This window comes from Fulmarus glacialis, unplaced genomic scaffold, assembly GCF_000690835.1.
Source record: "Fulmarus glacialis isolate BGI_N327 unplaced genomic scaffold, ASM69083v1 scaffold5451, whole genome shotgun sequence".
NCBI classification, from domain to species: domain Eukaryota; kingdom Metazoa; phylum Chordata; class Aves; order Procellariiformes; family Procellariidae; genus Fulmarus; species Fulmarus glacialis.
In genome coordinates this window covers 7,068-33,976 of record NW_009194583.1, presented here as the reverse complement: position 1 = coordinate 33,976, position 26,909 = coordinate 7,068, and the positions used below count along the sequence as shown (strand labels likewise).

At 36.9% G+C, this 26,909-nt stretch overlaps 1 protein-coding gene across 1 annotated transcript in view; it reads left to right on the top strand.

Moving 5' to 3' along the window:
• The window catches only part of LOC104084086 (chromosome unknown open reading frame, human CXorf57), a 30,317-nt gene extending 5,722 nt beyond the window's left edge, over positions 1–24,595 (top strand). The window contains exons 4-16 of the mRNA XM_009587806.1: positions 623–731; positions 885–976; positions 1,071–1,193; positions 2,365–2,472; positions 4,358–4,535; positions 5,098–5,242; positions 5,735–5,946; positions 7,107–7,175; positions 12,497–12,576; positions 16,612–16,905; positions 18,308–18,490; positions 19,392–19,533; positions 24,280–24,595. Coding sequence (XP_009586101.1) covers positions 623–731; positions 885–976; positions 1,071–1,193; positions 2,365–2,472; positions 4,358–4,535; positions 5,098–5,242; positions 5,735–5,946; positions 7,107–7,175; positions 12,497–12,576; positions 16,612–16,905; positions 18,308–18,490; positions 19,392–19,533; positions 24,280–24,595 — 2,051 coding nt within the window. The remainder of the gene's footprint in view (positions 1–622; positions 732–884; positions 977–1,070; positions 1,194–2,364; positions 2,473–4,357; positions 4,536–5,097; positions 5,243–5,734; positions 5,947–7,106; positions 7,176–12,496; positions 12,577–16,611; positions 16,906–18,307; positions 18,491–19,391; positions 19,534–24,279) is intronic.
• Positions 24,596–26,909: the final 2,314 nt, after the last annotated feature.

The following is a 26,909-nucleotide window of genomic DNA, read 5'->3' as shown; positions in this document are numbered from 1 at the left end:
TTTTTTATCTGGTTGCATAACCCCCTGCTTCCCCCAGTGCTCCACCATGTTATTCAGCATCTGAACAGTCTGCTTAATAAATTAAATTTTTCAGGTGCTATAGATATGAGAAGACTTTTCTGTTTTCCTCCATGGCTGTGGTGTATTTCTGTCATAGTAATAACTACCTGAACTGGTATCAAATGTGGAAGTATGAAATCTGATAGTTTTGTTTTCTGTTTTACTTCATTGTCTGCAAGTCAGTTTTAGATCTTAGTGACATTTGAGAATGAAGCTAGCGTAAAAAGTACTTTGTATCTAATCAGTATTGTAGTATTAGTTTTTGTTGCTGGTTTTTAAAATATCTGCCTGGATCAGACTAATTGTAGGGAATTGGAAAGTTTAACATTGCTCAGATCATAAAATTGCGTTGTTCAATGCTGTACCTGAATTCCTTACTTTATTTTGATTAAAACATAAAGTCAGAAGAATTGATTAATAATTTCACAAGCAGTGAGACAAAGTTGGAATACTTCATTTAAGAAACTTGACCCTGGGTTTTTTGTGGGGTTTAAGTTTGGTTTTTTTTTTTATTTGTATTCATGCCTTAAATGTTACTGACTTTTTTTTTTTCCTTTGTCAGAAATCAGCCTTAATGTTCGAGACCCTCCTACTAAAATAAGTATTATTCCAGAAGAAATGGTTAAGCCAGAGTGGGGATTACCTGAAGTTAAATATCGGTTTATCACAAGGTAAAATAGAATTTTATTGGTTGTCAAGCTAGAACTTAAATTTCTCTACATTACACTGAATGTTAGTTGGAAATGTTTTTTGAAAAGTTTCTGAGAAAGCTTTGTGTTCTGTTATTAAGAAATACCCACATTTTTGTTCTGTTTTGGTTTTAGGTCAGAACTGGATGGCTTGCCAAACAATCATTCCTGTGATGTTATTGGTCTTGTGACATTTGTAGGAAGGGCTGAACGAGCAAGAAAGAGAGGTTTTTCTATAAATATGACTTTCAGAATTTATCAAACAATTTTTAACTTTCTGAATAAATGCTTATACATTTTTCTTAATATTTATTTGTATAGAACATGGTGAAGACTTCTGGCTCTATCGTTGGGCACATGCCATTGATGGGACCTCAGACCAACCATTCATACTGGAAATATTTGCAACTTCTCAGCCAGATGTGTTCGAGCATATTCACCCAAGTATTCATCTCTCTATAATACTTATTAGTAATTATCGATAGTGTTTTTCTAGTTGGTTGCTAATTTCAAATTCTGAGTATAATTGCCACTGAATAAAACGTTGCCATCGTTTATCTCCTCAAACAGAAAATAGCTGATCAGAAGTTAAAATTTAAAAATAAAAAAAAAATAGTTTAAGTATTTGAAACCCTTATCATATTGCAATCTGCCAGTTAGTCTAAACACAGAGGTGGGCAGCTGGGCCTGGGGCTCATCTGATCTCATTAATTTCAACAGAAACTTCAGTGAAGCACCTGGGGCAACATTCTTGCATCAGAGGCAAATAAAGAAGGCAGCTGGTCAAATCTATTACTCCCTTTGTCCTGTAAATAAGTATTTTTTTTATAGACAGGAATAATTTAAGAGAATTGGAGGAAGGGAGAGGTGAAAGTAGAAAAGCTTCATTTCTTTGAATAAATATTGTTTGGCCAAATAGCGATCATCACCCAGCTGTGTTAGTTATTGCATGTGAGCTAAGAATGATAAATTTCAAACTGGAGAATCCTTAATTAAGGATTTTAAAAGAGCTTTAAATATTTCTTCTTGTCTTCTTTCTCTTCTTCTCCAAGCCCTCATCCTTCCATTAACATTGGTTGGTGTCACGTGCATTTTTTAATATCATATGATGCAGGACCAGCTGCACAACCCTGTTAGGATTATGGCTGCATTCATTTTGAGTGTTCTGGGGAGATGGCAAAGAATGACATTCCAGTGTTTAACTAAAATATTAACAAAAGAGTGAGTTTGTACTCTATTTAGAAGTTTTGCAGTGGCATGTCATGATTTCTTGTGCTTTCCATGATCTTATGCTTTTTATCCTTAAGAAACACAGCTATCTAATACCATATTTTTACTATTTGTTTCATTGATATCCTACCTGATGAAGTATCTCATGCTTTAGTACTAATACGTATGCTGAAATTTCCCTGCACAGTTATTAAATTGAAAATTTAGTTATATCTCCATATGGTAATTTATATCAGAGGCTCAACACATGCTGAAGCATTTGTAGGGTCAAGAACTAAAATGTCTTGTTTAGAGCACTTAATAAAATCCAGTGTGTGTCAGTCTTGACATTCTAAAATCAATGAAATATCAGGAAAAAAACTGAAGGTTTTATTTTTTTCTCCAGTGACATACTTGGTGTGTACACAGATGAGAGTGGTACGGGACTTCACTGAGAATCCTTCCAGCACAATTTACCTTACGACTTCCAATGAAAGTCAAATATTCATTACAGGTGACTTAAACTAGTTTTAGTTTTATGTAGTTCTCATCTTATTTCTTTGGAAAGGGTATTTGATTTTTACAACAAAATAATCAGGGCATAGTATTAGTTTCCCTGCCAGAAATTACTTTGAGTTAATAATAAAATACCATTGCAAAAAGAAAAAAGGCAAATTGCATTCTTGTGAGGGATTAATGGGTGTATCTTATGAAAAGTACGTAAGTATTATTAGGTTAAGTCATATGTTTACTAATTCTTTCAGACCGTTTTAATCCTTTGATAGTATAGCAATGCAGATTACCACTTCCTTAAAAACATAAAAAATCACTTGCAGCTTTTCTGGCTTACAGATTTCCTTATTAGAGGAAAAAAAATGGGTATAGTTGTCCTAAATTTATCTTCGCTAATCTTTTTCACCAAATATTTGGAGAGCTGTTATGTTTCATTTTTCCCAATGTGCAGGGCCTTATGCAGACCGTGTGGTCTGGGAAGGGATGTGGTGCTGGGCTGCACTGAAGGAGCGTTCCTTCTAGATAGTCTTGTTTGAATACTCCTGTCTGCAGTTACAATACTCTTTATGGCCCTGTGATACTGTACACTAGATACCACCCGTCAGCATGTCACAGGCAGGACCAGGCACAGCCGTTTATAATATATTTGCTCTTGAATCAGGAGGCAGATTATGGCAGTGTTGCAGGCAAGTGATGTACTGGCCTAATTGCAAGGGAGTATAAGATGCAATAGGTGTATCTTTCCTGTTTTGTTTATTCAGCTCATTTCTTCCTAACATATCAGTCACCCAGTCTGAATCTTTCTGCTGACAAGCAGGAATAGAGAAAAATATGTGCTAAAAAGGTACCTGAACATAGTCAGTTCTATACACGTGGTCTTTCCTGGCAAGCTGGGTAGCGTGTTTTGTACTTAATTGGACTACCAAAGCAAGCTAGTCTTATTGTTAATAGGTTTCTAATGATTTAATTTACTTCTAAATGAAGGGTTTGAGAGATTGTTTTTTTCCTTTGCTTTCTTTCAGTGTATTTTTGTGCTTAATTTTCTAATTAAGTACTTAGGCTTTTCCCCACCCTAGCTTTAGTTCATTGTATGTCTGTCTGGGTTGGAAATGAGAACTACAGCTGGAGATAGCAAACTATTGGATAAGATCTATTTCAGTTCACAGCTTAGGCGTGGTACAATTTATTTGATAAAACTGGTATTTAGTCTATATCTTGGTTTTAAACCAGCCAACAATGAATACATACCTTGCTGATTACCTGTCAGTAACAATCTTTGCTGAACCCTGTGAAGATGACTTATGTGCTCTTTCCTGCTAATAAAACCATTTCTGATCATTTTACTGCTTTGTATGCTCCTGTGAGAAAGTATTCTAGTAGCATTTCTGCTAGTCATTTTATTTCTTTCTAAAAACACTGTTGACTGGTGGAAAGGTGTCTTTTCTGGTATTTAGTCTATATCTTGGTTTTAAACCAGCCAACAATGAATACATACCTTGCTGATTACCTGTCAGTAACAATCTTTGCTGAACCCTGTGAAGATGACTTATGTGCTCTTTCCTGCTAATAAAACCATTTCTGATCATTTTACTGCTTTGTATGCTCCTGTGAGAAAGTATTCTAGTAGCATTTCTGCTAGTCATTTTATTTCTTTCTATTACTTAACATTTGTCTAACTTTCAGTGTCAAATGCAAGTGTTAGTCAAGGAATTCAAGATACTAATTTCTTAAAACACTGTTGACTGGTGGAAAGGTGTCTTTTGTATTCTCTAGCCAGGTTTTTCTTAATTCGTTTTTTCTATGAAGCGTTCAGGATAGTTTCAAGATGAGAACAGATGACAGTAACCTGCTTTGGTTTTGATACCTGATTATTTTTGTTTTAAAAGGGTGGCACAAGGGCCAGCCATACACCAAGGATACCAAAGTGAAAAACTTCATTCAGTGGACTAAAACACAAAGCGAAGCTGATCAAATGAAGAAAACTGTCATTGGTGGCTATTATCCTTTTCCACGACCTCCGAATAACTTTTTGAAATACTGTAAAAACAATAAAGGTATCATACCGTCAAATATCTTTAAGATTTGTAGCCTTTTTCAGTTCAGTCTTACTCCAAGCATTTAAAGTGTCAATTAAAAAGCAACACAGTTACTATTAGTGATTACACAAATTTGTAATGTCATTTAAGAAAAACTCCCTTTCATGACTAAATGTATCATAGGCTAAATCCTCATCTTACAGAAAGTATCATGGCACCATTAGCTGCAGGAGAGCTGTAGCAGCTTACATGAGCTACAGATCTGCCCAGAAGTTTTACTCTGAATTCTACTAAATCAGAATTAAAGACAGTTATACTGACGAATACAGTGAATTAGAAATTTCACCTGAAACAGAAATTGAGATATCTGATAATGCATACTGAAAGATGCTTGTGAGCTAAAAAGGTTTATTGTTTAAATTTTTTTCCATGTGATGTGAACAACAAAAAGATTTCAAATTCTTCAAAAATGTAATTTTAAAGCAATTTAATATTTAATAACAAATTATCTTTTCTTTTGAGTCTTGCATTCAGGCATTTTGATACTGTATTTCTTTAAAACTTGTTTATGGAGATTTCTTTTTTTGCAGTGGAATCGGTTTTGAAAGCCATGAGATTGAAGACTTGCATTACAGAGAACACAAGCGCATTGCTGTTCAGGGAATAATTAGTGCCATAAGATACATCAGCTGTAGCAATGCAGCTGAAGAAGCCTCAGGAGTGGAACTTGTTCAGGTACAGTGTTTGAGAATTAATGCTATAGCACTTAAGCAGCTATGATTGTAATTAGAATGGAGAATTTTGCATTTGAGTTCAGAACCTGGTTACATTGTCTCTTGATTAACTTCATTTGCTATTTTGAGAGCAAAATTTTTGAAAGTCATAATTTAGAACTTTTTAAAAGCAACGATTCAATGCTTTTCTGAAAGTGTTACGACAGTCCTCCGTAGAACTATGTAACTGTTTAGAAGTTACTAGTTTGACTGACTGGATAACCTAATATAAATTAGAATGTGGGAGAGGCAACTACTGCAACATGCTCACTGTCATTTTCTAGACAGAATTTATCTTATTAATATGATTAGAAGATAATTTCTGCTAGGTGTGACTTTCAGAAGGTAGGGTAAACTGTTCTTTTAAAAGTTACTTTAAAACTTGCAGGTTTTTGAGTTGGAAGCAATAGCTTTAAGTGCTTTGAATCTCTGAAACAATTAACTGTTGTTGCAGAAAGATACTTCTCAGTCTCTTGAAAGTTCTGCTATGTCCAAAGAAGACTCTGTTCACAAGGGGAAAAACACCAATCTTCAAAATAAAGAAGTTAAGTCTTTTCTGGGGCCACATTGCACTCCTGGGGACCACCACCAGAACCAAGCTCTACTGTCAAAAAAGAGTTCAGTCAAAAGAAAGATCCCACGCAGATTAAATACAGATGCAGAACAGTAAGCTCTCTTCATAAATATGTAATGGATCTTCTAAAAAGCGTTTACGGAAATCAGTTCAGAGCCCAGGACATAGAAAATATATAAAAAACTTTAATAGCATATATAGTTTAATCTTTAAAAGGTGGTTAGGTACTTTTCCTAGCATCAGGTGATGACAATTATACTGTTCAGGCTGATGAAGGATTGATTAAAACAGGTGTCTGGTTTGCAATGCTCTCTTCTGGTAAATATTTATGCTACTTTTTTGTTAATCTCACAGATTTGAAATAAAAGTAGTTAATACTTGAACCATATATAGTTTAGTGACATAGTCATGGAACAAGCAACAGTTACAGTGGTGTGAGGAAGTAAGATTTCTTCACTGAAAATGCAGAATCAAGATCTGGTATACCTGTTCCTTAATTTCAAATGTACCTTTTTTTTTTTCTGGTTAATGGAATGTACTGCATGTAGCTGTAACTTGCTGTCAGAAAGGCAAGTAGATGGTGGTCATGTGCTAACCTAAAGGCTCGAAATAACTTGTAGTACTATGGCTCTGCTTGTGATGGGATTTCATGATATTGTGTTGCATCTAGTCAGACATAGACAAAGGATATCAGTCTGATACAAGGAAATGGAATAAGACAAAATAATTTGTCTGATACAACTGTATTAGGTTCAAGAGTAAAATATCTGCTTGTATAAGATTGCCTTTTGTTGCAATGTTTGTGCAAAATCTAATGTACGTATACTTAGTATTAAAAGCCTGGTGTATACATTGACAGATTTAATGTTGCAAAAATCTAGCCAGTCATGTCTTTTTTTTTTTTGTAGTGGATTTCTCATGCTGTAAAGGGTATATTTTTCTTCTCAACTTTTCACATCCAAAAATTATAATGTGGGAAGAGGGTGGGTGTTCAGAATATTTTGAGGGAAAATGAGGTGAAATATAATTAGGATTGAATGAAAACTTAAGACTAAGAAAACCCTGGTGAATAGAAGTTCTGTCTTGGCAGTATTACAGCAAACTTGTTAGTGGATTTCCGTTCCGTAAGGAAAATTCCAACATTGAGTGTCTTAGGTTTGTTCTGCCTAAAAGAAAAACATGTTCATTCTTTGCTTGGTGTATTTCCATTTAACTAAATATTGTAAAATAATGGTGAATTTCCTACTTCAAGGGGAAGTGCATCTGTTATTCCTGTATCATCTTACCCCTATTTCACACGGTCTGCAAGAAGAAAATTGGGGTAAGTCATGTGAAATTAATTATGTTAAATAATTGTAATGATGAAACTAAGATATTTGAAGTGAAACTTTTACAGGTCAAGAATCTGTATGGAGGTGAAATGAGAAGACAGATCAGGGTAGAGTTTAGTATTTTCTATTCACTTCCTCTGTGCTGATTCTAATTCAAATATATTGGATTATTTTATTCTGAAACATAATTTTGAGTGTGCTATTAAACATATTTTTATATTGTTATTAGTGCTACTTAGGAAATATATAGTAACAGGGGTCCATCATGGTAAGCAGAGTAATATATGTAGTCTGAGTTTCAGAGAGATTACAGTTTAAGTAGGAAAGTCAAAGGTAGGAGGGAGGGATGCTTGATTAGCAAGCAGAGTGAACAATGTAATAGCATTAATGGATTTGCTAGTGATGGTTGAGCTATACATCATCCTTGGTGCTACAGAGGTGTAAGTATAGTTGTCCCTGAGAAGCCACTTGGCTCCTTCCGCTACTTAACACTCAGTCTTTATTGAACTCTGCTTGGATCCAGAGAAGGATTTTTTAAAAAAAATCCAGGTAGGAGTTTCAAATCCAGAGCCCTGACAAGTCTGGAACCTAGTGAAATAACTACAAATGGGAAATTACTAAGAAAACTGAATGAGTGTTGTTATTTGCTAGTCTGGGGTAAAAAGCTACTTTCCTTCGTGCATTTTGTTTAAGGGCCGTAAATTCTTATCATTTGTTCCAAACACAGCTTGGATAACCGGAATGTTTGAACTCTTTGGTGTCAGTAACTTCAGATGTTTGGGTTTTTGGGCAGCGGTGATTTGGGCTTGTGTCATGAGTACGTATGCCCCTCAGTGGCCTTCTTGGTTCACTTGTAGCACCTCTTCCCTCCCCACTAAAACCAAGAATCATGGTGCTAGGGATATAGCAACAATAGTAATAATGGAGTTGATCATAACTTGTTGACCATTCTGCCAGTATTACTGCCCTACAAGCATGCCTGTTTTCTTGAAAAGCATTTCTTGGGAGCTAATTTGCAGAAGCTTTTTCTGTGAGATAAACGAGGCTCTTTTGAGCCCACATGTCTGTTGCTTCCTCTGGTTCTCTTGGCAGATACTGTATTTTCTAGGGAAAATGGTTGCCTGGATCTGCAGCCCATTCATTTAGAAGTGTGACACCTGGCTTTAAGGTCACATCTCTGCAGGTGATGCAGGAGTTGCAGGGACTTGTGGCACGAATCCGTAGGAAAATCAGGAGGTTTTTTTGAATGTGAGGAATCCTGTTTTCTTTCGCTTGCTGAGAAATGTTGCATTTTTTCTTGGGGGTGGAGCGTGGGAAGAATGTTTTCTCCCCATTTCTTAAAAGTGAAGCAAAAAGTTAAGGCATGTTTACTTTGTTCTCTGCTTTTCTCAATCTGCTACTCTCCTCGCTACCTGTGTGTCCACTCTGTGCCATTAGTGCTAGAACCCCAACTAAAGGAGGAGAAAGTCTGTGTTGGATTATGGAAAGCTGTTTCACTCTATGTAATTAAAAGGTAACTTGTGTATTTCTGTAATTAACTATGAAGTTGTGCTGAATTCTCCAAATTGCAGAAGAAAAATAGAAAGTTAGCCTGACATACCTTAAAATTGCATTGTTTTCTGTTGCTTAGAAGTAGCAGAATGTCAGCTCTCACTGAAATATTTTAATACGTTGATGAAATAACAACAGTAGAGAATTATTTTGAAGTACGTATTCTAGCTTAGGTTATTTTGTGTCAAGTATTTTGTGCGGTTTTTCAGCATGTGGTTGCATTTTTTAAGGTTTTTTGTTTTTAAACAGTAAAAGCTATTTTAAGGCTCTTTATTGACAGCCTCAGTTCCTACATTTCTGAGGTAACTTATTGATCTGATTATTAAGGGCTTCAGAAAGAGCAAGGTAAGAGGAAACTAGTTAATTTAGTATTGTTGATATTTATATCCTTGCTAGTAGAGACATTCAACATAAATGTACTTTTAAGCATTTAATATACCCCAAAGTAGTTTAACTGATAGTTTATTGTGAATGGGGAAAGAACAGGGATTTCAGAAAGGCTTATTTTTATGTGGAAGTGAAAAAACCCACAGTATTTTTCTTAGCATTTTAATCTTTGTAAGATTAGCACTGCAGTTACCATGGAGTTGCTGGTGCACTACATGCTTATACTCTACACTGCTTGGAAGTAGCTTGTTTGTATGCTTCTATCCTTGCAGTTTCACTTCGAAATGTTTATGTAACTTAGACCCTTTTCTCCTTTTTCCCTCCCCTCTGATCAGAGCTGAGGGATGGGGATACTATAACATGGGGAAATTCAGCTTGAGGTTTGCGTGACAAAGTTTCCCAGAATTTGACATTTCCTTCAGACCCCTTTTTCACATAAATCAGAATTTTTCAGGGAGAAATTGGTAGATATCAACAATCAATTTGTGTAGACTTGTCAAATTATTGTAGATTAGGCTGTCTGCTTTCTCTGTTACTTGCTGTGGTGGATCCGTATACCCTAATGGTGTCATGACAGTTGAGTTAAGTTGATTTCAAACTAGTCTATAAAATAAGGCTTTTACCAGTTATCAGTGAGTGGGGTGTTTTGTTTTTTTGTTTTGAGGCACTTTAATCCCTTGCATCGTTTGGGCGTAGCTACAAGTTTTAACTATTTTCTTTCTTAATTTTTTTTATGCCATTTAGTCCCAGTGCTTAGGAAACAGGTGTGAAGCACAAGGCATGCTTATTTTCCCAGTATTTTCTAAAAGTATTCATCTGCCATCTATTTTGATTAATGTTGTTTTCTTTGACAATAATTTAAAGTAAAATGACTGAAAAGGTGAATACCAGTGCATCTGGAAATACTGAATAAAGTCTTTTTTGCAAGTGAGCATCTGTGAAAAGGGGAGTCTGCAGAATGCAGGCTGGGAATAGCAAATTTGGCATGGCACAAGTTCTCATGAAGCTGGCATGGGCATGATAGGAATGTGGGTGTTTTGGTGTACAATAGCCATGCCTATTGCAGTAAATGGAAGGATTTGGGTTATATCGGGTGGCTTGCAGACATAGCAGCTGGCAAAGAAGCATATAAACTGTGTGTATAGACAAGTAGGTTTCCCTTACGGCCCTAGCTCAAGTTACGCTGTACACACATCCAGCACAAAGCAGTTCTGTAGGAATAACATATCGGGCAGGTAGGAGAAATCATCCCAGCTACAGATCTGTGAAAGAAGTTGGGAAAAACTGTGACAAGTTATTTTCATATTTTTCAGAGACTTTACTAGCTCTAAATCAGAGCCTATTCACCTCCAAATGTAGACAATTTTAAAAGAAAAATAAACCATTTCCATAATATCAACTTGTCAGCAGTATGACTTGGTTTAATTCTCTGCTTTAATGAAGAGGGAGGTTGGCATGTGTCTAACTTGACATGTTGATTTCTGAGCAAGCCTTTCCTAACATTGTGCTAGATTTTCTCATCCCTTGTTGAAAGTCGGAGTCTCGAAAGTGAGAATTAGTTTTGTGGGCATTAATTTTTAATTAGACTACTTTTGTTAATACTTTTGAAAATGTCTTCTAATGGCTTGAAAATGTATTAATATAACTGGTATGTAAATGTTTAATTTATTCTTATGGATACACAGTAATTACTTTCCATTATGGTTCTTGTAAAAGGAATTAATTCTTTATAAGATACTATTTTCATGGAAACATTCTTTTATCTAGAAATAATACCATAGGAAGCTTAATGTAATTACTGAATTATCATTTTAGAAAGAATCAAACTTTCCTGCTACCTTTCATCAGAAAACATAAAAATACCACTGCATAAACTTAGATCTGACATCTTGCATATATCTTTCTGAGATTGTCCTGGACCTCAAAATTTGAAAAATACTTCGGGCTACGAAGTCACGTAGAAACACATACAAATTTTTATCTACCAACATTTTCAACACAACTCTGCTCAGAAGCTTGGGTGGGTGGTGGGAAGCAAGTAGGGTCATGCTGTTTTAAAGTTCTGTATTATGTGGCAGCTTTTTCTGTTTACAGAATTAGGTGGCTGAAACCTCAGTTGCACAGTTTGTGCTGCTTAAGTGAGGATTCTTTTATGTGTGGAGTTGGAGATCACAAGAAGGTCACTCCAGTACTTAGCCCACACCATGATGATAATGCATTTCATAAAATGTACTTTCATACTCAAAAACCACAATGTATTTGCTTTTATTTTTTCACTAGATTTTAGATCTTTTCCATTTGTTATGAAACATTGACATGAAATTTTCAAGATATATCCTACTACGAAATGGAAAAAATTGAAAAAAAACCCCTGTAAATCCTTATGACTGAAATACAGAATGTCCCACTAAACAGCATGTTTGTCTTTGATTCCTTTTTCACTGTCTCTATATTGTCCCTGTGTATTTGCAGTTACAATATTTTATTAGTAACTACTTTGGTAGTCTGGAGTTTTAATGGTACCTTAACGAAGTCTTGCCTATGTCTCAGTTGTTTGTGATGCAAGATAATCAAGGTAGTCTTTTCCCTAAGCTTATTCAGACATCATGGTGAGTTTATAAAAAGAGGAATGGAGCAAAGAAGGGAGGAATAAATGGGCCTAAGAGCTTGTTTTACCATGTTGTGGCTGCAGAGTATCTGTTATATTTTTCTCCTGCATAATATCCTAGGTAATTCATTAGAGATTGTTAGAGAATGGCTGCTTACCGTTAATTCAAAACTTCATGGTTAATAATGAAAGTATAACAAAAAGCTAGTTTGCTTGATTGAACTGATTGTTACAACAGGGTAGTGTGTCCAAAGGAAAATATAGATTTGGAATTTCTCTATCATTTTGGATTCTGGAATGATGATGCGGCTCCATTCATACTTTGTTTTTGACTGAAGGGTGCTGATACGAAAGTGCAGCAGCATGCTGTGGAACCGTTTTTTAGAATCAAGTCATAAACCTGTTGGCCATCTGTGATGTTCAGCTTTTAGTGTCACACATGCTATTTCCAGTAGGTGCCCGGTAGAGGGCAACAAACACTGTTTTTTGAGTGTAAAATACTTTCCTATCTACTTCATAAAGCAAAGAAATACAGCAGTTCTTGTCCTAAGCTCTTCAAAACTGATTTACTGAGCACAGTAGGTCTCCTTATGTCAAGCTGCTATATTACAAGTCTCGTGATATGAAACCAGGTACTGGTGCTCACTCATTCGAGCTTGTATCATTTCTCACTAGAAATCTGTCAAGGTTTGAAATTTTGCTGCATAGTGTTTGAGGTTAAATAGGTTTTGAAAAAATATATATATTATAACTTTCTTTTTATAGCTTGGATGAATTTCAACATGAAGATTTTGTGCAAGAGAAAAATGGACAGGCTGTATCAGACAGTTTACAGTACTGCACAGGTATGTTGCAAGTAGTTGTTACATTAACCTCAGGAGGTTTAAGCCTACTTCTTCTCTTTGGGTCCAAAACAGACAACAGAGATATCCATATAATCCTTGTTTGTCAAGACAGCTCTTCCGTACCTCTGGCTGCATCAACCTCTAGGGAGCCACTGTAGCAATGTATTGTTAATGTCATTCTTGCTCAGTCATGTCCCTGATGTGTTCTAAAGGATGGCTGGAAGGACAGTGTTGGGCTCTTTCCCAGAACGGGGAGTAAATTCTCAGTGTTGCTTTATACAAGTTTTAAGTTAGTTTTGTACCTCAGAAGCACTTAGTAGTGTAAGACCTCACATTTTCTGTTGGCAGTTTTCTTGCTATAGTGATCTGCATGTGATAAAATTGTCCCTGTCTGGGAAGGTAGCCCCAAAGCTGTGTGAGTACCTAATTAAAAAGACAAATACAAGATGTGGGAGGAAATGGATGAAACATACAAACCAGTAATAAGAATCATGTTTGGTTTAGTGATTTTTCTAAGTTAATATTATTAATTTTTTCTTTCTTCCTCTGCAATTGAAAAATAAACTCGTGTTCCATGCAGTTAGTTTCTTGATATCTATTTTTGGATGAAGGAAGATGTCTAATTTGTCAGTTGTCATTATGTGCAGCTTGGTCTGTTTTTTATTTCATGCAAATATTTTGACATGTTTTCCTCTTTTCAAAACTGACTGAATATACTCTTGAGTCATGTAATTTTATCTAAAAGTTCGTCTGCTACTAGCGTGTGTCCCAACATTAACATCTGCCAATTTACTTCTGTGTATAGCTATATGATGTGTAATGTTGTCCATCCTTTTATTTTTGCAAGGCAGCAGTTCATCTTAATTTAGTAATTAAACCTCGATAGGTTTTCTTTGTAGGCTATTGATGGTGATCTACTCCATTGTGCTGCTTTAAAGCAATAAAAATTACAGTGAATTTTCCCAAATGCTTAATATATTAAGAGACTGAAATGATGAGGAAACTTTCAAATTGGAGAAAATTTGTACAGGTAACTGTTTAAAGTGAAGTTTTATTCCAGAGAAGGAGCAGCCTTGGGTACTATGTAGAGATCTGTTCTTCAAAAGTAAGAAAACATATCCGTAAGCAAGTTTGATAATTAATTACTTTATTGGTTGTTAGTCTTCGGTGAAATTTCTTGTTGCTTTTAAAAATGAGTAATCAAGTGGAGTGTTCTCACCTGAAATTATTTTTGCAGGAATTTCTGGTAGCTGTAGTGTTTATTGTGCTATGCTGTTACTCTCTCTAGAATTGTTGGGATATCGTGTAGATCTCATAAAATGAATGCGTGTATGCGGTTTCAATGAGTTGGTTTAAAAGGTTGGTTTTCAGAAAAAAAAAAAATGTGAAGATGTACAGTGAAATACATGCCTCATTTTTTAACTGTAGTAAAGAAATCTTGCATTAGATACTTATATTTAGATACTTTTATTTAGATATTTATATCTAAAATACAGATAGATACTTCTACTCTTAAATTAAAATATCGTTTATACTGATACTTCCTCACGGCACGTGAAACCCTATTTAACTTCAGTTGGCTGATTTTGAGTGTAGTCCAAAATAAATTAATCAGTCTCTCATCTAATGTAAGTGTGCAGTAATTATATGAATATGTTAGTAAATGTGGCTACTAAACATATGCACATATTTTTCTCACATAACATCAGTCCTATTGGCAATATTATTAGTTTTATATAAAATACTAATTGTTTAGCTGATGCTAGTTTTATCTAAATAACAGCATGTTTATATTTTGTTTAACAAGCCTACTAATTATGGTGTATGTTTCAAAGTGAACACTTTTCTATGCTGTGTTCCTTCAGATTTTGAAGGGACCTTTTTTTTGCAGTATTCTGAGATTGCATATCAATTACTTGTGTATCATATACTTATTTTTTCCATTTACTGATATGCAGGTCATAGGTACCATATAAAATGGAAAAGTGTTACTCTAAGCTTTGTAGTGTTCTTACCATGGTCCCAGGTAGAACTTTTTTTTTAAATACCAGCAAGGGAAACTGCCCTTAGCTGCCTTTAGAAGCTACTTATGTGAACATGAAATTTTTCCCCCCTCTCCCTTTATAACTATGTATTAGCGGTGCTGACGCTTCTGTCTCTCAGCAGCTACATATCACAGCAGCCTGCATCAAAGTAACCCTTTTTGAATAATCATTGGGTAGATGTACAAAAAGAGCCAATAAGAGATACCTAAACCAAAATAAATTATTAAAGTGTATTTTTTAAATGTTGAAATATCTTGAGGGAGGAGCAATATCGGAATAAGCTTCACTCACTGGAATTTCGTTTACTCTAGGTGCTATTTTTTGCAGGAGGTACAAAGGAGTAAAACATTGCAGTCTTGCTGTAAGATAACATGAAACGTAGCTGTAAAGCAGAAATGCACTGACTCAGATTTACTAACAAAAGTGTTTGCAAGAAAGAAACTTTACAGTAACAGTGTAGGCCATATTAACTTCTAATTTTTTACAAGAAAAAAAATGTGTGTACTGTAATTATACAGTAGATTTTAAAAAAAAAAATCCTTCTGCTAACTGAACTCAAAATACGGTTCATCTCAATTGCTTTTCATGGAAGATCATGTGTTTAAATGTTCACCATAGCCATTTTTATATTTTTGATTGGTTTAAAGAAGAAAGTAGTTCTTGCTGCCAAGAGGCTCTCTGTAGCTAGAGGCATTCAAACATTTGCTTTATTTTTCTTCTGAAGTGCGGTCAGATTGTTAAAGATTTCAGCATCTTATTGTTTAAATAACCAGTGGTGGCTGTTTCTACTGTGCTGTCCTAATTACACATCTGTTTATGCTAAGTTAATAATGAGTGTACAAGTAGGACACACAAATTACAGCACCAATGATACATTGAGGGAGAAAAGTAAAGTCATGATTGAAGCTTTAGAAAGAGAAAGAGGGGGTTTTTTTAATCCCACTACTTATATTCACTTTTGTGCTTTATTTGCTAATGTATAGTATTAAGTCTTCATGCTTGTAGAGAATACTGTAATTCTCCAAGTAAAATGGTGAGAAAAAATGTTTCTTCATGTAGCAGCTTTCATGTGCCCCTTTACCTTATATGATGAATTCCAGTTCTGTGAGAAAAATACTGCAGACTGCTTTATGCAATCCAGAGCACGCTTTCGATTTCAGTGTCAATTTTCTTTGAATTCACTGTCCTTTGTTGTCTAATTCCATGCAGCAAAACTCTTATTTCCCTTGTTGAATGTTCTTGCATATGTTGTATCAAGTTTGTCTGTGTACATTCTGGTTTCTTAATTTTGAAACATCCTGATACTCCATCATAGCAATTATGGCACTAAAAAGAAGTAAAGTAAAAAAGCATATGTTCATAGAGAAATGTTGAGGTGGATAATATACCCAGTTCAGAAGGCTACTTGATGAGAAGTTGTTTCACAGGAGATGAAAGAGATACAAGGCTATACTGGGAATATTTTGAAATGAGCTTTCTGATAAGCTCAAAAGGTGGGGTTTAACGCTTGCCTTCAAAATTGGAAGTGATGGTTATATAAGCTTTTACTATTAACAATCCTCAAGTTACATGTAATAGGAAAGAAGAATGGAGCTATCACTGACTTATAGCAAGAAATTTTAAATGTAGCATAGTCCTCAATGTAAGCATATAGTTATTGTGCAAGGGACAGAAAAGTTTACCTTCACTTGTACCCATTTTAAACTTGTTTTCATGGTTTCTGGCTGTTCATTAAACAAGTTACGTGCTTTCCAAAAACAAGCCACGATGATCCTTTTCACGTGGTGGACTCGTACTACAAGTCTAGCCTCAAAGATTACCAGTTGACTCACTTTCCAACTGTAGTTTAATTCATTGTGTTCTATGTTTTGAACGTTCTGCCATGTCTTCATAATTGAAATGTTCTAACAAAAATATTTCTCATCTAGCAGAGAAGTGATATGATTCTATGAGCATATAAGCAACTAAGTATTTTCTATGTTTATAATAGACCGAGAAGGAATGAGTGATATACCTGAAACTGAAGAGACTAGAAGAACTGGTGATTCATGGCAGAGTGACCTGTGGGCACAAGTGAAAGACAAATTAATGAAATATTTACATCACAGCACAATTTTCCCAGAAAGCATCCCACGTAAATTTGATTATGTGCACAAAGACTTGCTTATGCAACAGTATAACCTTCATGCAGCAGTGCACCAGCCAAAAGAAACCAGAACAGATAAAAATATCAATGAGTTTAAAAGTGCTAGTGGCCTTGGGTATTACGAAGTGACAGTCCTGGGTAAGTATTTGGTAGCTCGGCTTCTAAGAAAGATTAAGCAAGAGCAGTATAAGATCCTAGCTCTTTGCTACGTTAACTTGAGAATGATTTGAAGGTTCATCAGAAACTGAATGGATTTCTCTAATTAGTTGATTCTGAGTATTTCTTGAAGTTAAAAAAAAATGGTTGACATTTTAGATTTTTGTTAAGAGTCATGATTTAGGATAGTTTTTTACCAGAAAGCTGTAATTCTCATTAAAAATACCTTTAAATAAGATTACTGAATATCTTCTTTCTGGTATCACTTTTCATATAATTGCAATTTTGTGTATAGGTTTATGTGTATCATTTGAAGAATGCGTGTAGTCCTTAAGCTATGGATTATTACAATTAGAAGTAGGTCCTGTTCACTAGTTCAACCAGTCTGACATAATCAGGTGAAGTATCCAATTGCACTTGATTGTCAGCTGACTTCCCTGCTGGAGAGGTATTCCTGAGAAACAAGTTAGTGTTCTTAAAGGGAAAAGGACGACTATAAATGCTTCTTTTGAACTTTATTCTCATTGAGTTGTTTTTTGAGTACTGTTGCTCCTAAAGTGTCTTTCTTCCGTGCTAGAAAATTAAGGGCTTTATTTTAGCCATGCTTATCAACTGCTCTCTGCTGCTTCTGGTTAGCACAAAGCGTCAGTTGATTGATCTTTATTTGATAAAATAAAAGTTGATTGATCTTTATTTGTTAAAATATAAATATGCAAGTTGATGTGTATCTGTTTGTTAGCATTGCTGTGGGATATTAATCTGTTTGATTTTGTTTTCCTGTGTTGTCTCCTTCTTAAAAGGAGAAGGAAATTGCCTAGCTTAATGATGTTCGTGTCAAGTTCCTATAATTGAAAAGTTTCCATTATTTGCTAAGGGAGATTTGCAGAGAAGGTGTTTGAATATTTACAGTCATTAGAATCCTGGGACTTACAATACAGTATTGAAGATGAAAGTAGCACAAGTACTGCACTGCATACACAGATACATAGATACTGCATAGATACACTGATGGTAAAATGAATTTCTCTGCCCTTGTAGCAGCGATGAAGTTAAAAATGAGTGTGAAATGGCTTCCAATGTTGGTTTAATGTTTTCTGAGCTAACAGCATTGTTAGCCTTAGATCATAGTATGTTATAACATCATATCAATTTGAATGTGCTTATGTATAAATATACATACATATATATATTGAAATGTATTTTTAGATGTCAGTTATTAATTAATGGACAAAGACAAATGGACAAAGTTATTAATTAATGGACAAATAAAAATCAGTGTTCAGCCTGCAATAGTTTGTTTTTTAAAAAGAAAGAAATGGTGCGTGAAGTTGCTAATGGGCTGAAGGTGAAGTTTTCTGCTAACTTAAGTATTTTTTTCCAACAGGTATAAACCACGATGTAGCAATAGATGTTGCATTTCTTCCACTGTTTTGTCCTGAAGATCCCCACTTATTTCAACCGGAAGACACTCAAAATGATGCATTATTGTCTTGTATGAGTTGCATCTCTGCATGTCAGCAGAAGGCTACTAGCAATGGAAGACTTCGTGACATGTTTCCACTTTCAAGTGAGACTGGCTTTCACTGCTGTTACTCATTTATTGTTTCTTGTTTTATCTTTCAATGCAAACGTTAATCCTTGTAGAAGTCTCTGTTGTAGGTCAGACATTGTTCACCTCTTCAGTGAAAGATACGTGAGTTCTATGTGACCACCTTTAGTAAATAGATGTAATACTGAACTTTCAAGGCAGTTTTTACTGGAGCTGTTCTCATACTCTGAAGATGGTATTTTAATATCCAAACCACAAACTCCTAAGTAACCTACATAGTATTTGCAGTTATTTGTTGATGCAAAATTGTACTGACATAGAAGTCACTATGTGTGGCTGGGCATGTGAATATTTGGCTTGATCTGCTTTGAAATAGAGTGGAATAACTGTGAATCAGTCAATCCATTTCACTGACGGCACTTTGAACAGCTGCTTTAACACAACCTACAGTGCCTATAAACTGAAGTATTTGCCTGCTGTTGAATTATTTTCTTTCAGATTATGCTTCTAATTACTGGCACCTCACAACAAATATGATGAACACTGTTAATGTGTATCATACTGCAAAGTGCTATGTAAGCATCGTGTTTTCCTGCGTGTTTATATAGACAGACCTGATTTTGTTTAAATACATCTTTACTTTTCCTTGAATAATACTATGAAATCTGAGAATCACTAATGGTTAAGTAATGCATATTTCAGCTTTTCCGTATCTAAGTTCTGATGCTGTCATTTCTAGTGATTGAATTTACTAATAAAATTCTACCAAAAAAAAATCTCAGTAGGCCAGCATTTAATAGTTAGAGTGAGGTTTTTCACTGAAAGATTGAACATATACGCATTACTGCATCGAAAACAATGTCAATTCAGTATACCTTTTTACTGTATGTTTATTAAAACACCTTTTCTTAACTTCTAGATGAAATTGTAAAAGCAGCAATGGATCTAGACGGCAAACATGTTGTCTGCATCTTGGACATCTGTCACCTGGGTGATGATAAGGTGGAAGTTTTTCTGAGCAAAATCTACAAGACAGTGGAACCTGGTGTGCTGGATCCAGTGTAATTTAATAACTTATTTTTCAAATTTATATTGTTCAAAAAGAGGGAAATAAAATTGCTGTAACTTGAATACACCCTCTACACATTGCACTTTTCTAGAACTAGCAGACACAAACAGTTGTAATGGTCATCCATGTAACTGAGAAGGATGATTGTTGCCTTTATTTTTGGCAGTCTTGAAACAGATTACACAATGTCTTGGTCACTTATGTTCAAGAAGGATGAATAGGCAATACAGTGAGTGTATCTTTTGATAGGATACCAAGGAGTATGATTGTCATCTCTCTTTCTCTGCCTGTGCACATACATACACAGGAAATGTATATATCGGGCTGAGAACTGAGAAGAGAGGCAGGCTTTCTCAATATTAAAGGCAATGTTTGCAAAAGAATTAGCTGGCTGTGATATAAATTTAGGCTGGAAATTACAATAATTTTTGGGACTAGAACTGTTATGTTCTATAGTGATCTTTTAGTGGGAGGTACTAGGGGCAGCCTAACTGCTCTTTAGGCTTGAAGCTTACTGTTTGTGAAAGGGATTAAATACCATAGTGCCTTTAGTACCGGGGACTGGACTCGGTGGTCCAAGAAGCCACTTTCAGTTCTTTTTGCCTGAGCAAGGTCAACTGCTGTGTTTTTATATGTCTGCTTTTGTATATATAGCGTTGGGTAGTAAGTGTAGCACTGAAAGGTTTTTAACATATTTTATTTATTAATTAAAAAAAAAAGAAACATTTTTAAAAAGAAACTTTTTTAGCGGAACTTGCTTCTAGCTTTGCAAGAGAAAAACTGTCTTTAAGGAGTGTTTAGCATGGCAAGATATACAGTTTGTCACACCGTTAGGTTTTTTTTCTGTTGATCACCACTACCCTCTTTCTTTTTAGTAAGAGCTGTGTTCTGAGTCCATGAAGGAGCTCAGCAGCTGTGAGAAACTGCTACTTCCACAAGAGCAAGAGACTCTGAAATTCTGTCAACTTTTTGCCTGTACACTAAGTAGCAGCTGGCTCCTGCTGAGTTCAGAACCAAGTCCCACTTTTTCCTCCCATGTCAAACAGCCTCAAATCATTTATACAACTGGATCCTTAGGAAATGATTCTCAAGCAGGAGCTAAAACACATTGCTGTTTTCACTTGTCTGTGTGAAATGCTGGTCTCAGTTCAATTCTTTGAGACGAAATGATTGCATTATGGAAGCTTGCCAATTAAATTGTACCATTATTGACCAAAGCCCACCCAGTTAATTTATAGGAACAGATTTATTCTTTTGTGGAAAACTTCTAAAACTTCTAGGCGCGTTTTAGCAGCCTGTTGGTAATTGGGGAGTATCTCTTTCAACTAGTAGCTCACTTGTCTGCCCTGGGGACAGTGGACTTTGTCTTCAAGTACTTAAATTCTGTACCCTAACTTCAATTAATGGTAATTGAAGGAGAAACTAACAGTCTTTATTATAGTACAAGTTCATAGGCAACTTCAGATAAAAAGTAAAAGCCTTCAACATTCTAAAGAAATTGATAAATTATTCTGTCTCTCTAGTGTGGTTTACAGTTTAAAAATGTATTAATGAGAAAAGTTTAATTTAAATTGCACAGGGACTAAAAGTTAATTAAATGTGATTATGTATTTTATGTTTATATTTTGTATGGATCATATAGTGTTAGTTCTAGAGCAGTGTTTGTCAGAGTACATTGTAACCTTGCCACAGAAGGCAAAATGAAAACATACCAACCCAAGAAGAGCACAGTGTTGCTTGCAATATGTTATTTGTGTAATTTTGTTGCTTATGGGTATGTGAAGATTAGAGGCCATTGCTCTAGAGTGAGAGAGATTAGCACCAGCACTTCGTGTACCAAACTGAGCCATGCTGACTGTGTCAGCCAGTATTTTTTATTTAGATATACTTCAGGTCGAAGTCTAATTTTAATGAAACCATTATTTTTAGAAGCAATTTTTAAAGTAATTATCTTTGTACAAAAGACCTGATGTGGCTAACACTGTCACAGAGCCACTCTATTCAGTTGTTGTAGCTACTCCATCCACCCATGCAATAGGGAGGCTGTTTGCCTCATTGTGCTGCTTACTACACTTTAAACATGTAGCATTAATCATTTCATCCTCCATGTTAGGACTTCCTAACTCTAAAAGAAATATCAGAATGGTGTGGAGTATGTATAATATGCGCTTTAATAATATGAGACTGTAAGATATGTAATTTTATTTTACAGAATATTGTTTGAAATTTTTCATGGCAAAAGCTGGGAAGGAGAGGTATTTACTCTTGCAGAATGAAATGCCAACGTTAGAAGCGCAGGCTTCTAACATTGGCATGCGTGTAGCTAGAGAATATTCAATGCCTGAGGTAGACATGGAGTTTCAATACTCTGGGTCATTCTGGAGAGGCACTTACCCCATCTCCGTAAGTTATACTGAACTTAATATGCTGACTTCAATCTCTGAAGTGTTGCAGTGTTAATATATGGTTCCACCACTCTGCCTCCCTCCTCCCTGCCAAACCAGCACTGTAGCACTGGGGCGAAGGTCCTCTCTGCAAAGAAACTACTTGCTGTTTTATTTCACTTGGTGTTTATTAACACAAGTATAAAACCAAAGTATTTTTGATCCTGAGTCTGTCAAAACATGTTAATTTTGCCATGTTAAACCAAGATACAGAATCTTTACTCCTACGTCTTTCTTGCTGCTGTGTATTGCCATTGCTGAGAGTAAAATACTATCAGAGCACATTCCCCAGCTGTAGAATTCATACCCAAAGAACTGTACTCTCAAATCTTACATTTGCATGTTTCTTATGTTTCCAGCATTAATTTCAAAGAAAAGCTGATGAAGGTAAACTGTATGTAGCTAATGGTACTTTTGAGTGTATAAAACTTGATAAGTCATTGATCTTAGAGGTAAGATCAGATTTTAATTAATGTGGTGTAGAACTAGTGCCACACTGAAAACTGTATAATATAAATAAATGAATTAATATATGTAAACGTCTTGGATTATTTCTTTCCATTTCTTTCCATTTTCTTTTCACTTCTGAAAGCTGTTCCAGTTTTCCAGGAATCTTCTCCACAATCACATTTACTCTTTTAAAGAATCTTTACAGGAGAACTAGGTCGAGCTTCTGTCAAAATATATGCCACCAATTGCAGCTTCTCTTGGCTTTCAACATTGTGCGCAGCATGACTTTTGCAGAAAAACGGGAAAAAGGTCTTGATGACTTTACAAATAGTCCTTTATTTTCATTACGGACTACAGTGTTCTGACATTAGTAAGGTTTTCATTTTTCTGTTCTAATATAAGAAAACAAGAGTTGATACTAGTAATTGTTATGGAATACAACACTGACTGAATTCAGAGAAAGAATCTGTAGAGCCTACATCCAGAAATGGAAAGTTGTGTGATAATCATTCAGACATCTCTGTAAATCTTGAAAGTGAGCTAGAGTGTGAAAATGGGCTGAAGGAGGTATAGAATCATAGAATCATAGAATCATTAAGGTTGGAAAAGACCTCTAAGATCATCAAGTCTAACCGTTAACCCAACACCACCATGCCCACTAAACCATGTCCCTAAGCGCCTCATCTACACGTCTTTTAAATACCTCCAGGGATGGTGACTCCACCACTTCCCTGGGCAGCCTGTTCCAAGGCCTGACCACTCTTTCAGTAAAGAAGTTTTTCCTAATGTCCAGTCTAATCCTCCCTTGGCGCAACTTGAGGCCATTTCCTCTCGTCCTATCGCTGGTTACTTGGGAGAAGAGACCGACCCCCACCTCGCTACACCCTCCTTTCAGGTAGTTGTAGAGCGCGATGAGGTCTCCCCTCAGCCTCCTCTTCTCCAGGCTAAACAGCCCCAGTTCCCTCAGCCACTCCTCATCAGACTTGTTCTCCAGGCCCTTCACCAGCTTCGTTGCCCTTCTCTGGACACGCTCCAGCACCTCAGTGTCCTTCTTGTAGTTCGCTTCTGTGATCAGTTTAGGTCATTCTACATCTCTTGCATTGGTATAAATCAATGTTAAAATCAGTTCATTATAAACACCAGAACAAGCTGGACCTGACAGAGTAGATGACTGAAAGAATCCAAAAGGAGAAATGCGGGGAATGACTTGGTTATCTTAGTCTGTAAGATGGGTAATTTTTTTTTTAGTATTTTCCTTCCTCCACTTTTGACCTTTTTAACAAAGTCATTGTGAAGTGAGAACCCTAGGCTTACATCACTGAGTGAAAGATGACCTGGTCCTCTGAAGTGACATTAGGTTGAAATAGGAGCAGGGGGCTTGACCAGTCTCTTAGGAAGCATCATCAAAGCTACAATTTGTGCAGTAATGGGAGAGAAGGAGGGGAGAATGATGCTTTGTGAAAAAGGAGCAGGAAGTTAGGGCCGAAGGTTACTTGCAGGTCCTTCAGTCTGCATCTCTATTTCACAACAGGCAGGTGTGTCACTAGTGTCCCGTCCCAGCCCCCATTCTAGATAAGCTCACTGACACCTCGAGGACTTACCTGGGTGGTGTCAAGTTCCTGCTGGAACTGAAATTTCAAACTCATCAGCAGGCTGTGGGCTAACAACAACCACCAACAGCCGAAAATATCTGTAGGCATCTACATTTTGTGCTTATATGAATAAGCAATGAAGCAAGTGGGTAAGTTCAGTTTTTTCTGCCTCCAGGTGGTTGTTAGGATTCTATTCAAGACTACAGAGGCATTTCCTGTGAGTGCCTCTGTAAGCTTACTCTATTTCAACAGCACGAGCAACAGGTCTGTGTCCGAGCAGTGCGAATGTGGCCTGTATGGATTAAATTCTCCTCTGCTTAGTGCTCGGGGGCTTGTGGGCATTCCTAAATCTGCTAATCTTCAAGCCTGCGACGCAAATACCCAGTTCACCATCACAGAACCACCGTGGATAGCACTCATTGAAAGAGGCAACTGCAGTTTTGCTGAAAAAATTAAGGTGGCAGCCAGAAGGGGTGCAACAGCAGCTGTGATCTACAATGCGCTGGACAAAGGCAAGGACGCTGTCCTGATGTCGCATCTCGGTGAGTATCACAGCGCGAAGCGCTGAAACCTGATCATTCCTTTGAAGTTTGGTCCAGGGCAGCACAGCCGGGCTATAAGGAAGCAGTTGTGTTTGTGGATGGTTGTTGCTTTAATCAAGAAATTCAATGGGAAAAAAAATGTATTATGCAACTTGAGTCTTGACTTCAGTATTTAGTAAGAAATATTCTGCTGTAACGTTCTGAGCTTGGTACAGCGTAGCCAAACTGGTGAGTCTCTGAAGTTAGTGCCATTTTTCACTTGTACAGCACGCAAATTATTTTAGACAGTGATGTAGAGAAACCCATACTGTCTGCTTTGAAGGCACTAGTTTATATTTTGAGGTTGGAGGACACAAGTGAACCTACAAGCGTCTGCAGCATAGGTATCTGCTTTGCAGATTGCAAGCCAGTTCTTGCTTCCCTCCCCCCCCAAATTGTTCTAAATCTTTCTGAACAGTGGCTGATCTCAGCCTCTTCTGGGATTCCCTAATTCCTTAATGAAAGGTTAGACAAAATGATTGTAATTGCCCATTCTGGCCCTAATAGCTATGGATCTGTCATTAGGGAAGAGCTGAGAAGCTAACTGTGATACTGTATTGCTTGGCTTTTATTTCTGTGTGCGTTCCTCTAGGTGAACCTGTCTAATAAGCATTTTAGTACAACGCACACGTATACATAGCTAATTCCGCGAAATATACTGTGATGGAGCTGCACTAGGAATCCTTTGGCTTAAGTCTTGCTTGTCTGATTTTGTGAGCAAACTGAGCGATTTTTAATCTGGAGATGAGCCAGCATTTTACTGATCACACCCTGAGCTGGTTTGGGTTGCCACTTCAGGAAGTTTTTGGCTGTGGAACCCATGGTGGAACCCACGCCTGGGCAGTCCACAGGAGGCAGCCGACACCGGCTGCTGAGCCGGCTGGCTCAGAGTCTCCGTTATGCACCCGCAGGAGCATCACAGGTGCTTTACGAACCTGACCATCGCGTGAGGCTCAGCTCCAAAATACCAAAAAGCATCCTAAAGAAGGTATTGCACAACACAATAAAAAATGTGCTGTACGGCACTGGAAGTGCAGTGGCTTGTTGTACTGCACGGCCAGCTTTGACTCTCCTGATACCGTGATAGAGCTAGTGTTTGCAAATGGAGTTTAAATGTTTTACTAGAAACGTGTAGCCAATAAACCAAAGCCTTTGTTCTATCTCTGGAGAAAGTGATTTAGACCTCAGTGGCCGGCATGTCAAGATTCAGATTAACTTGCTTTTTTAATTTGGTTTTGGAGCGTGCCAGCTCATACTAACACTGCATGAATAAAGCAAGAATTGTACTGGCTTTATGTAGCTGCAAAATGGGTGCCAGCTGCGTTTCTAGCAAGCGGCGGTGGCCCCGGCTGGCCCGCGGCGGGAGCGTGGTGGGAGCAGGGCGGCCCGTTCCCCTGGAGGTCAGCGGAGGAGAATGGGATGGAACCTTGTTTAGACACGCTGGGTAACTGGGATGTCACAAACCCGACGGTTAGACTAGAGTCCAGAAATAAGGTAATTGTTTAGGATGAGCTCTGAAAGTAGACCCTAATTTTTCAGATGTTTTTTTTCTGAAAGTAAAAAGATTTTTCTAAAGCTTGAAAGCGACGGATGTATCACCCGAGAGTGTATTTCATGAGACATGAAGTCCCATCTTTCTTAATTTAATTAATTTAGTTTCCTCAAAGACAAATTGTGATTTTTATAGGACTATTTCCTATAGTTGTCCTATAGGACTAAAGGGGCTATTACGATCTGTTTGGTGGCAAAGAGGATTTATAAATCAGTGCAGTAGTCACGTGTGTTAAACACAGTGAGGGCAAAATACTTCAGCAAGATGAGCTCTTCGTCTAATCTAGGAGAAGGTTCTACTCTCCGTATTTGTTTCCCTCAGTGCAAAGCGTGGAGCCGAGTGTTCTTTAGGTAAAACAGAAAAAGCCTGGGAGGGGGGTGGTCATTGCAGCACAGCGCTCAGAGCAAAAGAGTGCTTGGAGATGATTTATTTTTTTACGGTAGAGCTGTTCGCAGGGCTGGGGAAGGCTATCTCCTATTTGGCTGGGATCTGCCAATGGTGGCATCGCCCAGAGGGGTCTGAGGAGACTTGGGGATTCATCTCTCTGCCATTTGGGATGGGGAACCTTCAGAGTTGAGACACCCTTGTTGGCAGAGCAGCGAGAGAAAAACCTGCCCCGCCGCTGCCAGCGATCTGCGAGCTCCCGATTAAACAAGGAGCGGCAGCCTCTGGGGTTATCGGCCGGCTCTCGGCCGGGGCCAGCCCTGGCATCTTCAGTCGCCCATCCGTGCTGCTCCGCAGGAATCCCG